Consider the following 12,622-nt stretch of genomic DNA (forward strand, 5'->3'; position numbering starts at 1 on the left):
CTGGCATGCAATCCAAAATTTCTGAAATATGCATGTTCTTCCAACACTAGCCTCAATAAACAAATACTACTTTCAAAAAGTATAATAAAAAATGATTGTAAATTTACAAGACTGTAAATTTTAAAAGGGTGATTTTTAGCAATATTTTCCTGGGTGTAGATTGGGCACAGACTGCATATGTGACAACAGAACACAGTGGAGGAGAGAGCACAGAGCAGTGCTAACTGCCTCTTGTGCCCACAGCGCTCAGTCAGATCGAAACCCAAGTGCCTTACACAATATGTACAGTTGTGCCATTTGGCAGGTAACATGCAGTGACTGCCAGTAATGTTCCAGCCTACATACATGCGTGTGAGCCTGTGAAGACATGGGGTTTTTTCCAAAACTAAGCAGACCTGGCTAACCAAAAGGTTGGATGCTCCTGCTCTACACCAACCTCAGAGTTTAATTTGAAAATGAATTACTGTATACAGAGATGTCTGCTGAGTTTCCTGTGTTCTCATAGCATCAGTATGTAGAGGCATGACACATTAAGACAGGTTTCTTTCTCCCAGAACAGTATGGCCTCTCTTCCCAAGGCAGCTTGACTACTACTGCCCTACTTCAGGTCAATACTTCAGGTTCAGTTCCAAAGACAGAAAACACTTCAAGAACTAGGATAACGCTTCAAGAACTGATGAGGACAAACATGTCAGGTGACAAGCTCTGCATAAGGAAATGGCAGCAACACAGTCCTAGTTGGTGTGTGTGTGCGTGTATAATATTCACCTTAGCTCCAAATTCAACCAGATTTGCTAAGTTCTGCACAGACTTGGCGACCAGCGTCAGTGTTCTTGCAGCAGTAGGGGAAGGAGAATCTGATAGGAATACAAAGTACAGTTACTGGCTATAGCATACAGATCCAACACCAGCCAAAAGAAAGCAAACCTCTTCTGCAGCTTGTGTTTTTAATAGAATTAAATGCTTTGAATGTTGTAACGGAGCAGTATGTGGAAAATGGCACCTGGTGAGGCAAAACTTACAATGCTTTAGTAATAATGTCCACAAAAATAAATGTGAACGTGTGGATTTCCAAACTTTAGTATGAGTTATGTGAAATAAGAAACATTTTCAGTAATACGAAATAGTTCTGCAGAAAGGAGGATTGCTTGTTAAAATACTAAAAAAAGTTTACACTTTTCCTTATTTGTGTATACCTACCTAAGCAGTCTCTTAAGCATCACACAAGTTATACTTCAAGTTACTTGCACCAGGACTATAGAATAAACACAGTGTGCTATCCTAGCTTATATTTCCATGAAATTACACTTACTTACTGTACTCAGTATTGCACTTTACATTAACCTCACAGTCAGCCAAAACTTCTTTTTTTTTTTTTTTTTTTTTGAAGTGACAGAACCAGGTGCATCTCTGCTTCCCCTACTTTACAGGAAGCAGCCTGGTCAAAAGCCAGGTTTTAATTTTTTCAGATTTGGCATATAAATTCAGAATTTTCTAATTCTCTGTAAATATGGTGCATCTGTTTGTGTCTAACTGCATCTTTTTCTCTGTCTTCCTGCCCTCCTACTCACTAATCCAGCAATGCACTGAAAATAAGTTCTGTTTCTCTCTTGCGTAGCTGGAGTTTAGATTGAGCCACTCACTGAGCAACTAAAGCCAGCTGTTGATAGAATCTAGTGTTATAGTGCAATTCTCTGAAGAAGTGCTGGGTAACCTTTGTACCTTGCAATCCAAACATCAAGTCCGCTGAACCAGTGTAAACACGTGTATTATTTCAAACAACTCCAGTATGCTTGGAGCAAAGATTCTTTCAGGACAGTTACGCAGGGTATACGACTCGCTGCTGAAACTGAGCTGTAGCTCCATACCCAGCCTTCAGGATACTTTTTTCTCATTACTGAAGTTGAGGTATGTTGGAAGACTTGCTCCCAAAGAAGAAGCCTCCCCCAGCATTCTTTTTCTTTCCTCCCAGCAGCTCTAAATCCTGTAGCTGTATCTGTGAGTTTACCTTAGCAGTAGTAAATTAGCTGAACATATCCAGAGGACTTCAAGACAAGCTTAAAAGGAGTTACACATTTTGATGCTTTCCGTTTGAGCCCTTCTTATTTAGATATCTTAGAGTGTAAAAGAGAAAATATGCTACATTGTCTGAAAAATTAGAAAGAAAGCTTTCCTGTATCCAATTTCTTATTTCCTCTTATTTCCAAATCAGCATCTTACTAGTAAAGTCGGGGAAGGAAGAAGAGCCATGGCTCATGCAAGCTACATGTCCCCTACTCTGGGGTCATCTTTGCCAGAATATATGGTAACAAAGATGAGGTACAATATATTCAAACATTTAAAAACTGAGTTTTAATAATTTTCCTTTCAGCATTTCACACCTTTCCTTTCGTTTTCCTACACAAGGAATACAGCAAAATCTCAATTTTAATTTTCCTCAATACATCCTTCTATCTAAAACACACATAATGATGTTCCATCTTAAAAATCTCACATCTGTAAGTTTAAAATGTCCACAAACATTCCTAGGTGACTACAACAGAAGTTCACTCCAGGAGAGTCCCGTGCCAGCTGTGTCAGATGTGATCCCTGGTCATGCCAACATCTCAGTTTCTGTCAAAGAGCTGGCTGGGAGAATGCTATCTGATGCTGGCCGGCACTGCCACGGATCAATTTTGCAATTCTGCTTTTGCAGACATAATGTTCCCTTGCCATTGTTGTAGTTACTACTACAGATGCACCCTACCAAGAGAGCAGCAAAATTCCAGGTTAACTAAAATGTGGTGAGAATATTTACTTGGGCAAGTTCATGAGAACACTCTTATTTATGACCTGCAAGTCAAATGAGATTACTGATTCAAGTCCATGCATCCCACCTTTTCTAAATGCTTCCCCTCTTTCATCTTTAAAATTAAGTGACTGCACTTAATGACTAAAAGCAAAGACTTCTACAGTGTGTGGCAGTTATCTAAGCAGCAGATTCAATCCAGAAAATTACTCTTGAATAACTAAGGGCCCACAGGTATTCCAGGCTCTCCAGGCACACTTCCACAGAATCATAGAATTAGCAAGGTTGGAAAAAGTCTCCGAGATCATCCGAATCCAACCATCTACCTATCACCAACATTTCCCACTAAACAGTGTTCCTCAGTACATCTACAGCACCTACATGGTTCTTGAGCACCTCCAGGGTCGGTGACACCACCACCTCCCTGGGCAGACCATTCCAGTGCCTGACCACCCTCTCTGAGGAGGACTGTTTCCTAATATCCAGCCTGAATCCCTCCAGCAACTTGAGGCCATTCCCTCTAGTCCTGTTAGTTACATGGGAGAAGAGGCCAAACCCTACCTCTCCACAAACTCCCTTTAGGTATGTAGAGAGCAGGAAGGTCACCTCTGAGTCTCCTCTTTTTCAGACGAAACAATCCCAGCTTCCTCAACTGTTCCCCGTAAGACTTGTGCTCCAGACCCCTCACCAGTTTCCTTGCCCTTCTCTGGACACACTCCAGAGCCTCCATGTCTTTCTTGTAGTGAGGGGCCCAAAACTGAACACAGTATTCAAGGTGCAGCCTCGTCACAGCTGAGTACAGTCTCTGTAGATCTTGCACAGCTCTCGACAGACTCTACACGTCAACTCTATGGATCTTTTTCACATAAAACATATCATGAAGTTCAGTGCTGCATTGTATTCAAAGTGAAACCTGAAGATCACACGTTTAATTTTTCCACACTTCTAGAATATACTGCACATTGCTAGACTTCAACTCCACAACGTGTTATTAAATTCAGCAACACATTCTTCTGGGGTTTAAAATGAGACACTAGAGATAAAAACCATCTAATCTTTGAGGGTGAAAAGCACATGCTTATCACTTTAGGGAAAGACATGAAGTGGTGTGGATTACATGAGTTTGGACACTCTTCAATAACTTCCTAATTTGCTACGTTAGACACTAAAGTAAATCCATGTCTATTAGTATACAATGCATGAAATTGATCTGAAGCATATAGTCACCTGAGATGATATTAAACATCCTTGGGTTCAGGATAGCAGGACAAATCAGTCGGAGAAAAACAAAGCCACTGAAATTGAAAGAAATTTGTATTTTGTTTAATAGTAATATTAACGTAAAATTGTGTAATCTTGAACAGTTCAAGTTAATGTGGAAATCTTTTTGAGACAAACAACAACAAATCAGCCTGCACTTTGGGAATATGGTTGTTAATTAGGAATGTCTTGGTATGACTTCAGCTACCAAAAAAACTGGAAGAGGAGGCATACTGATTTCCCAATTAAGGTGGATTGCTGAAACCAACTGGGAAGAACTTGACTGTGAAATCACTATGAAGCTAAGACCACACTGGCTTCAAAAAGAATAAGTCCCTGGTCCTCTACCATCCAGAGGTTTTCCAGTTTTCTACAGAAGGCATAATCATGCAGCCTTTGACTCCCCCAACCAATGTAAGTGTTGCAGGAGTACAAGTACAAGGCAGAAGGAAAGCTCTCTTTTGGCAGCAACACAGCTAAGCAGACCCAAATCCTGATGACAGTATGCTTTAGTAGAAGAATAGCATGGGATTTGCTGTGTTCCTCCCAGAACTAAATGCTGCCACTTAGGAAGCTGAAGAAAAGTATCATTCAAGATAAAGCAACTTTCAACTATGTTGAGAAAAATCTAATTTTCTTCAAAAGCAGAAGTAAAAAACATCTAATTCATGTCAACCTTAATTCTTACTAACTGCTGTAAGAGGAAGTTACATAAAGACCAGCTAAGGCGATTTACATCATGCTTCATTTTGCTTGGACCAGCAGACTGTTTTTCACTGTACCGATAACAAAACCTTAACTGACAAGGAAGGGAAGGGGATGTCACACAGCCTTGTTTGCTGTTGAGTGCAGAGTGACTAACATTCATATTATTTGGAAATGATGCATGGGTTATTGGTAATGTTAGCATATCTTCCATACGCCCAAGACATCTGAGTTCTAATACATACTTGTAAGGAAGTTTCTTTTTCCTCCAAGAACCACAAATTATGGGCTGGTAAAACAACAGTCCTGAACCTCAGTGGAGCAAAAAAAAAAAATAATTGTCTATGGTGTGAATATGAAGATATGAGAAAGTATGCAATCTGGAAATCATGGAATACAGACCAATCTCTCCTAAGTGCCTAACATTGAAGACCTGTGAGGTATGAATCCTGCTAATACAGAATACTTGGGGGTTCTTACTCCTTCACCCTGTGTTAATAACAAGTCTGATGTGGAGTCCTGAAATAACGGATAATATAATAATGAATACTGACATGGAGTTTTGGAAATCAGGTAGAAATGGCAACATTTTTTGAATGAGGTAGCTGGTAAACTATTCAGACATCTAAAAATTAGTCTTATAAAACAGTTTCCTTCATAAAAGGTTGCAACAGTTTAGTAAGAAGTTGCAACTATCCACTTATGAAAACTAAGGTCACAGGAAAAAGAGATTGAAAAGTTAGAGCATTTAGGGAAACTTAAAATGTAAGCTGCATTCACCTAAGGAAATCTATGTGGTTCTCTGGAGCTGAGTAAGTAGAGAAAGATGTCACTTTTCTTGAGCTCTACAGCCCTGCAATATGGTAGCCCTTCAGAATAAGCGGGGCTCTCCTAATAGGAGCAGCTCTGATTTGAAGGCAAAGCCCTAGCTAGCACAGTACCCTCAATTCTGTAAGCCACAGCTATTAGTGTCAAAATGATTTAAAAAAAAAAAAAAGGGCCAAAATACAAATCTTCTGAAAATCCCCAACAGGAGGAAAATCTAACCTCAGCAAATCATGATTGCCAGATACCGGGGAAGGGAGGAAAGTGCAGGATGGGACTTGCCCATAACCTCAAACACTAACATCTAGGAACAGATTGTCAAGGTCACATCTCTTTTTTGGACTGGCAATAGGCAGTTAGAGGAAGGACTTGTATATGGCTTTGGATTATGAATACAGATTGGAGTTTCTGTACCCAGTGTAACTTCAGGGGAGTCAAGTTGGATATGTTCCAGTGTGGCAAGGCTGGAACAGAGAAATGAGGGATACTAATACAGTATAGAATTACATGGTTTCAGAAGCCAATACTGTTAATACGAGTGACTGGCATCACATCATGCAGCACCAGCAACTGGGAGCTCTCTCTGATGCAGTAAACTAAATACTGCAGTACAGACAGTAGCTCAGTGAAGCCTAATGACACCTGGATTACCTTTATGAGAAGATTTCACACCATGCTGGTTCTGCATTTTAAGGGGCAGCGACCCTAACTTGTGTAGGTTTTCTCCAATAATCAACATATGCTTACATAAGTGTAGCTGAATAATGTCTTCTCAGGTGGCATATGACAGGATCACAATCTCCAGAAGATATTACTCTCTACAGGTATTACAAAGGCTAAATATTGCTTTGAGAGAAGTTCTCTTTTTTCCCCCTCACTCCCCCGCATGAAAATGGGAATCATTATTTAAGTTGTAAAACTTAACATAATGCAAGTAAATTTGAAGTTAAAACTATTACATAAAGCCATCCTGACCTCTGTGCTACATCTTATTCTGCAAAAGTCTATGAATGTGCTTCTTGCAAGCTCATAATCCTTAATTGGGATATCATGCCTCAGTATCATAACTACCTTCAATGTCATTATCTATGTAAGTATTATGAAGTTTTGTCACAAAAGCACACTGAAGCTTGTTAGGGGTAAGACATTGAAAGATTACTTTCAACACAGTGACACACAGCTTACCTAACAACTCTGGTTCTCATGGTTGTATTAGCAGGCCACTTGTTTTGAACAGACTTCTGCAAGCACCCATAAATATACCTCAATGTCCTGTAAAAATGGTAGCTAATTACTCATCAGATAAGATCGGAGAATAAAAAAAATCTAGTCAGAAAGGATCCTGTCCAACTGCCTACTTGATACACAAATGTTATCAATTCCAAGTCTACTATTTAGACATTTAAATTAATTAAAAATTTCTAAGTTAATAAAACTGTAAAAACTCAGCTTATAATTGTTCATTAAAAAGTAGATTTATAAACTAGGAACATGTTTTCAATGATGCACAGTTCTATTCATGTAGGTAACATTAAATGTGCATTTAACGTTTCATGTTTTTTTAAAAAGTACAAATTTGATGTTTGGATTTATTTTTTACTTTTAACTCAGTAGCAACTTTTCTTTCCATAAATAAGGGTTACATTTTAATAGTTAAGTGTCTAAGCAACTACAAAATTTCTCCTCTCCAATACTAACTGTGGCACTTTCCACATGTTGAGAACTGCATCACATAAATTAAAAGGAACACACCTTTTAACCTTGCCAGCACTACCAGAAAACAAACATTTCTGTTATCTACTATTAAAGAGTTTGTTTACTTTGAATGCAAATGGAAGAGAACTGTTAGTACTATCAAGTTCTTTTTAGATGGCTCAGATCTAAAATAAGAACACAGAGGTTGCATTGGCACTTAAAAAGGAAAAAAATTAACCTCTGCACTTCCTTGATAGAAATAATCATAGCACAGCACACTAATACTCTGCTTATATTTTTAATGTACTGTTAATAATTCTGTCTCTCTTCCCCAGAAGAGGAAATATAAGAACTTGTTAAATTAAAATTAAAATTAATTAAAATTTAAAGTTAATTAAACTTTTTAAAATTAAAGTTAATTAAAATTGTTTTCTACACTCTTTCAGGAAACAAAATACTGATTATTTTTATTCTTTCCCTGAAAAGCAAGAAGCTTTTGTAAAAAGGCACTATTTATACCTGAAAATGTTGGTTTTAAATCCTTCTGTATTCCACTGTATAAATTATCCTGAAGACCCTACCAACTCTGAACAGTCTTGTGATTGATTAGCAGAAGGTGATCCCATAAAAATACCATTTTAAGGTGCAATGTAAACCACATAAGCAGGAATTTTCAAATACAAAAAGTGCCAACTTACGGAGGCAGTATTTCTGCAGCCATGAATATTTTCTCTACCAGTTCTGAAAGTATACTGAGTAGATGTGCCAAATTAGTGTTAACATCTTCATTCTTCTCTAGTTTGGAAGGATTCAACTAAAAAGAGAAAATGATTAGGCTTCCACTCCTACCAGAACAACACAGCTTCGTAATACTACACAACGAAGACTTCTTCAAAGTGAATTAAAAATTCTGCTACAGTAGAAATCTCAGACTCCTACAGAACTCCCACATCTGCTTCAGTGGCTACACAGGAAATCAAGAGCAGCAGAGGTTCTAGTATGTTACGCCTTTAATGCTTAAGATATTCCACACTGCCCATTCACATGGCCCTTTCGTATCTTTTTAATTCAGAATTCTGAGGACCCCCATCCTTTCCACAATGAAGTTGCAGTAAAACACAGAAGTTAGGAGAATAATTTAAAATAAATAAATAAATCCCCTCCCCTCCAACCCTACCCTGAAACCTCCCCCCAAAAATCAGCAAGATCAATAAGCAGCATCAGGGAGTTCAAAATCAGAACTAAAGTTCAGAAATTGACCTGTGTGACATCTTGTGCTTACTGGAAGTTATTCAGGTCATGTTGCTCAGTAACTGCTGCAGAACACCTTCTGTTAGCTACAGAGTAAATACCTAACTTGAAAGTTGTGAATTTAAAAATTCAGCACTTCAAAATCGCTATCATGAATATTGCTCACAGCAACACTAGAAAAAAAATGAATTTAGATCCTGTATCAATCACATAAATGAAGTTTTCTTCTGAGAGATAAATGAATATCTCTAAAGATAACATTTAATCCAAGCATAAAATATAACAGTCAGTAGATAACTGTCTCAACAGACCAAGATGTTCACAAACATAGTTCAAGCTATCACCTCACAGGACTGCTTGCTCTCCATTATCTTTAATATAGAGTCTTTCAGTGCATGGTGAACAAAACGCGTTGCAGTGGCTTTCATATACTGCTCCATAAGTGTACTTGCTAAAGTGGTAGCACGAAACAAGGTAGTAGCTTCATCTGAAAGAAGAAAAAAAAAAAAAAAAAAGTGAATTAAAAGGTTGAGAAAGTGAGCCAATAAAGAGCAGAGAAGAAAAAAAACTGCTGCTCACAACTGTGTGTTGTAAATAAAGACGACAAAAAGTAAGACACCACAGCCCTCTCCTCCCTACCTGCCCACAGTTTCAGTAAATTTCAGTGTAAATAGAACAATACCTTCCATGCTTATTTCCCTGTCATTTAGTGTTCGTAACAACAAGGACTCAAGCTTTTCATGAAGAAAAATCTTCAGTAAAATGCCAGCCAACAGTGTTCTGTCCTGTCCACAAACATGTGATAAGGCATAGACTACATGAAGTTCTTTCTGGAGTATAAGCTGAAAGAAAAAGAATGAATTTAAAAAATTCAGAAACTTATGTAACTATTCAGTAGAAACTGGTGTCATATATCTATAGTAAAACAGATGTCACTATAAATATAATTAAACTGTGTCAAGCACTGTTTTCAAAATTTGTCTCAAATAACAAAGTGAGTTTTGACAGGTGAATTAAGGAAAGTTAAACAGTTTTATACCTCTTTAAACTCACTGTATTCCTCTTCTGGCATGATCTTCTCCATAGAATATCGTGCTCGAACACGCAGAGATCCTGGCTCAATACCCTTTAATGGTACATGGGAACTGAGTTGAAACCACTCATCTGTTGCATGTCCTTTTTGTAATCGGCTTAATTGGCAGCGCATAAATACTTCAGGAAAAAAGCATTATTCAGTTAATTTACCTCCAGCAAAATATATCAAGTTGTTCATATCAAACAAAATAACTATTTTCATCACATGCCATCTTGCTTCACCAAGGGTATTAATAATAGCAATCAAGATTTTTGCCATCAATAAATTAGCAGGCTCTCTATTCACTGGTTTAGAATATTCCTGTGAAGTGGAAACACAAAGCAGTCTGTGAGTAATGCATAAACATGCATTCAAGAATGCCACACAGATACTGATACTGTTTCCTTTGTAACACCCAAGCAGCAGATAAGTGAAGTGCTACCTTGCAATTCCCAGCAGCCATCAGAAAATAAAAGCAGATAAAGTATTCAGAATTCACTGTGATTTTTTTTGTAACCAGTCTTGGGCTGATATCATCATCAGGCCTACTTCCTCACCACTTTCTTTTTACTTTTATTACAGTAACACTACTGAAATTACAATACTCCAAAAAATTTTTCTTTTTAAATTCCATTACTGCAAAGTCAAGTCTTCCAGAAATTGTCAGCAGTTCTAGCAGATTTTCCATTGCCTCAGTATTGCAATGTTATCAGGTAATCACCTGATACCCCAATAGAATAGCACCACATTCATAATGCTCACTTCAGGGCACATCAGTTGCCTACTACTTCATGCTCTTTGGAGCTGATAAACTCCTGTAAGATAATTCATTCATGTCAGTTAAGTAGCTGGAAAAATTATTCTTCCATCTTCTACTTATTACCAGAATGGATGGGACCACAATCCCACCAATCAACTTTACAAGAATACTTCTTCCCATCAAATCTTATACACTGCAGCTAAGCAATGTGCTTGGTTTCTTTGGTTGCAGACATATGGCATGTGTCATACACTGGCACACTGATAGGGAGGGTGAAATACAGGATCTAGAATAATGTGTTTATTTTTTCCAGTGGCTACAGTAGTATTTTGTAATTGCAATATTGCCTGAACAACAGAGGAGCCCCTAGCCTGCCAGAGCAGACATAACTTCCCAGCGTACATTCACCAATTCTGTGGCACCACAGTGACTTTTTTCCACCTGGCTGCAGCTGCATAACCTAAACTACCAGCTTCAAAACCAACCTGTGGCACTTCTGCAAATACAAACCACGCTCAGAAGAAAAACAAAGGCTAACACAGTGTTTTACAGATGTGCCCACAAGTGCCGACCTCCTCCTTTATAAAAAATATTCAGTTTTTCCTCCATTAACTAAATGAAATTAACCAAATATTGTGGTGCTAAACCAAACCAGAGCTTCCACTACAGTTCAATACTGTGTAGTACTGCCCTGGCAGACTGATTGCTTCAATTATCCAATCAAACTTGAGCATCCCAGTTTTCAGAAGCAGCAAAACAAAGTCTAAATATTAGGACTTAATTGAATTTTTTTCATGTTTGTTTTAAAGACATTAATATATGCCTATGCAAATAAATCACTGTACAAGTTACTTAGTTCCTTTTTGGTAGAGAAATGAAGAGAAAAGGTTTGAGCAGAAATGATACCAAACTCCATAGTTAAACTCGTAAAATACTTTTACAAGGTGGGAATATTACAATAATTACTGATTACTTTTAGCAGACAAGCATCCAAGTCAAAAACTTGAGAATTCACAAAACATTTTAAAATACCGAAAACCAGCCTTCATGCTCTTATTTTAGTATTTAAAATGAAAGAAATGGTGGAAGAAATGAAAACAGTGAGACCCATACGTATTAGTGGGCCTTCAATCTGCTTACTACAGCAGAAGCAACAAGCAGGAAAGCTGACTTAACCAAATAATGGGGAAGAAGAACAGTACCAGAGTCACATGGTTCCCATTTCAGGGCAATCCACATTTAGCAACTGCAGCTGGGAAGCAAAATATTTGTGGAAGAAATGAATTTTCTTGCTTTTGGAGAGTTCAGGTGTTATTCAGGCAGTGCACCCTGGTCTGTTAGATGAAATCTGGTATTGCTCATTTATTTCCATTTATAATAGGGCAGAGATGCATACTAATTCAACTTGACTTTGTCTAATCCTTGTCCCCAAATTAAATTACTGTTGAGTTATGCTGTGAGGGGAGCTAAGTAACTCTACCCCTAATTAAACTTTCTATCACCTTCCAGCAGCTGGATGCATCCAAAGCCAATAATCTCCTTAATCTGGACAAAGAAGGAAATGACAAAAACAATTTAAAAGAAATTGAAACATTCAATTCACAAATTATCATTGCAGTGGTTCCTGTACTGACTGAACCACTGGGGTAGCCAGATATTTTTTTCTACTCAAGCAAATATAAGAAGAGTGCAAGAACATGAACCATGATTAAAGGCGTTCTGTGTGTCAGAGGGACATCATTTTTCCTCCTATTATATGAGAATTTTTCTAGTCAGAGGAAGGACGAAGTTTTGGAATTGCACTCTGGAATCTGGAATTGAGTTCTGCAAGAGCACTCAATCTGAGTAGTAATTCTACTTTGATCACAGTTTCTAAATCTCTTCTCTGAAAAAATCACAAAATTAACAGAGATAACAGGCTACTAACACAATATATGCAAACTGAAACAACTGCAATAGACTAAGTACTCTCTGAGTACTCTGCAGGCAGGTCTGAACACAATGGAAAAGCAAAATTCTTGGAACAAACTGAGGCTGGGTGGGGTAGTGCTGCACTGCAGGCAACAAACAAGGAGGGTAGGGGCTGAAGCTCTTAGAGAAGCAAAACAGCAAGTGATAGTTTTACTAGGAAAAGAGGTTTGAAATATATTATGTGTGAAGGGAATTGAACATAATCTTTTTTTTTTAATATAGAAGAGCTCAGAAGTCATGCTTTTCAAAATGAGTCCTTTCTTTCTAGAAAGCTGATGTTGCCTTACTAGCT

At 37.9% G+C, this 12,622-nt stretch overlaps 1 protein-coding gene across 1 annotated transcript in view; it reads right to left on the bottom strand.

Moving 5' to 3' along the window:
- RASA1 (RAS p21 protein activator 1) overlaps positions 1-12,622 on the bottom strand; it is a 60,623-nt gene that overhangs the window by 4,067 nt on the left and 43,934 nt on the right. The window contains exons 16-22 of the mRNA XM_048932029.1: positions 9,564-9,736; positions 9,207-9,366; positions 8,869-9,011; positions 7,972-8,087; positions 6,764-6,850; positions 4,016-4,083; positions 769-857 (exon numbers count right to left, since the gene is read on the bottom strand). Coding sequence (XP_048787986.1) covers positions 769-857; positions 4,016-4,083; positions 6,764-6,850; positions 7,972-8,087; positions 8,869-9,011; positions 9,207-9,366; positions 9,564-9,736 — 836 coding nt within the window. The remainder of the gene's footprint in view (positions 1-768; positions 858-4,015; positions 4,084-6,763; positions 6,851-7,971; positions 8,088-8,868; positions 9,012-9,206; positions 9,367-9,563; positions 9,737-12,622) is intronic.

This window comes from Lagopus muta, chromosome Z (assembly GCF_023343835.1).
Source record: "Lagopus muta isolate bLagMut1 chromosome Z, bLagMut1 primary, whole genome shotgun sequence".
NCBI classification, from domain to species: Eukaryota; Metazoa; Chordata; class Aves; order Galliformes; family Phasianidae; genus Lagopus; species Lagopus muta.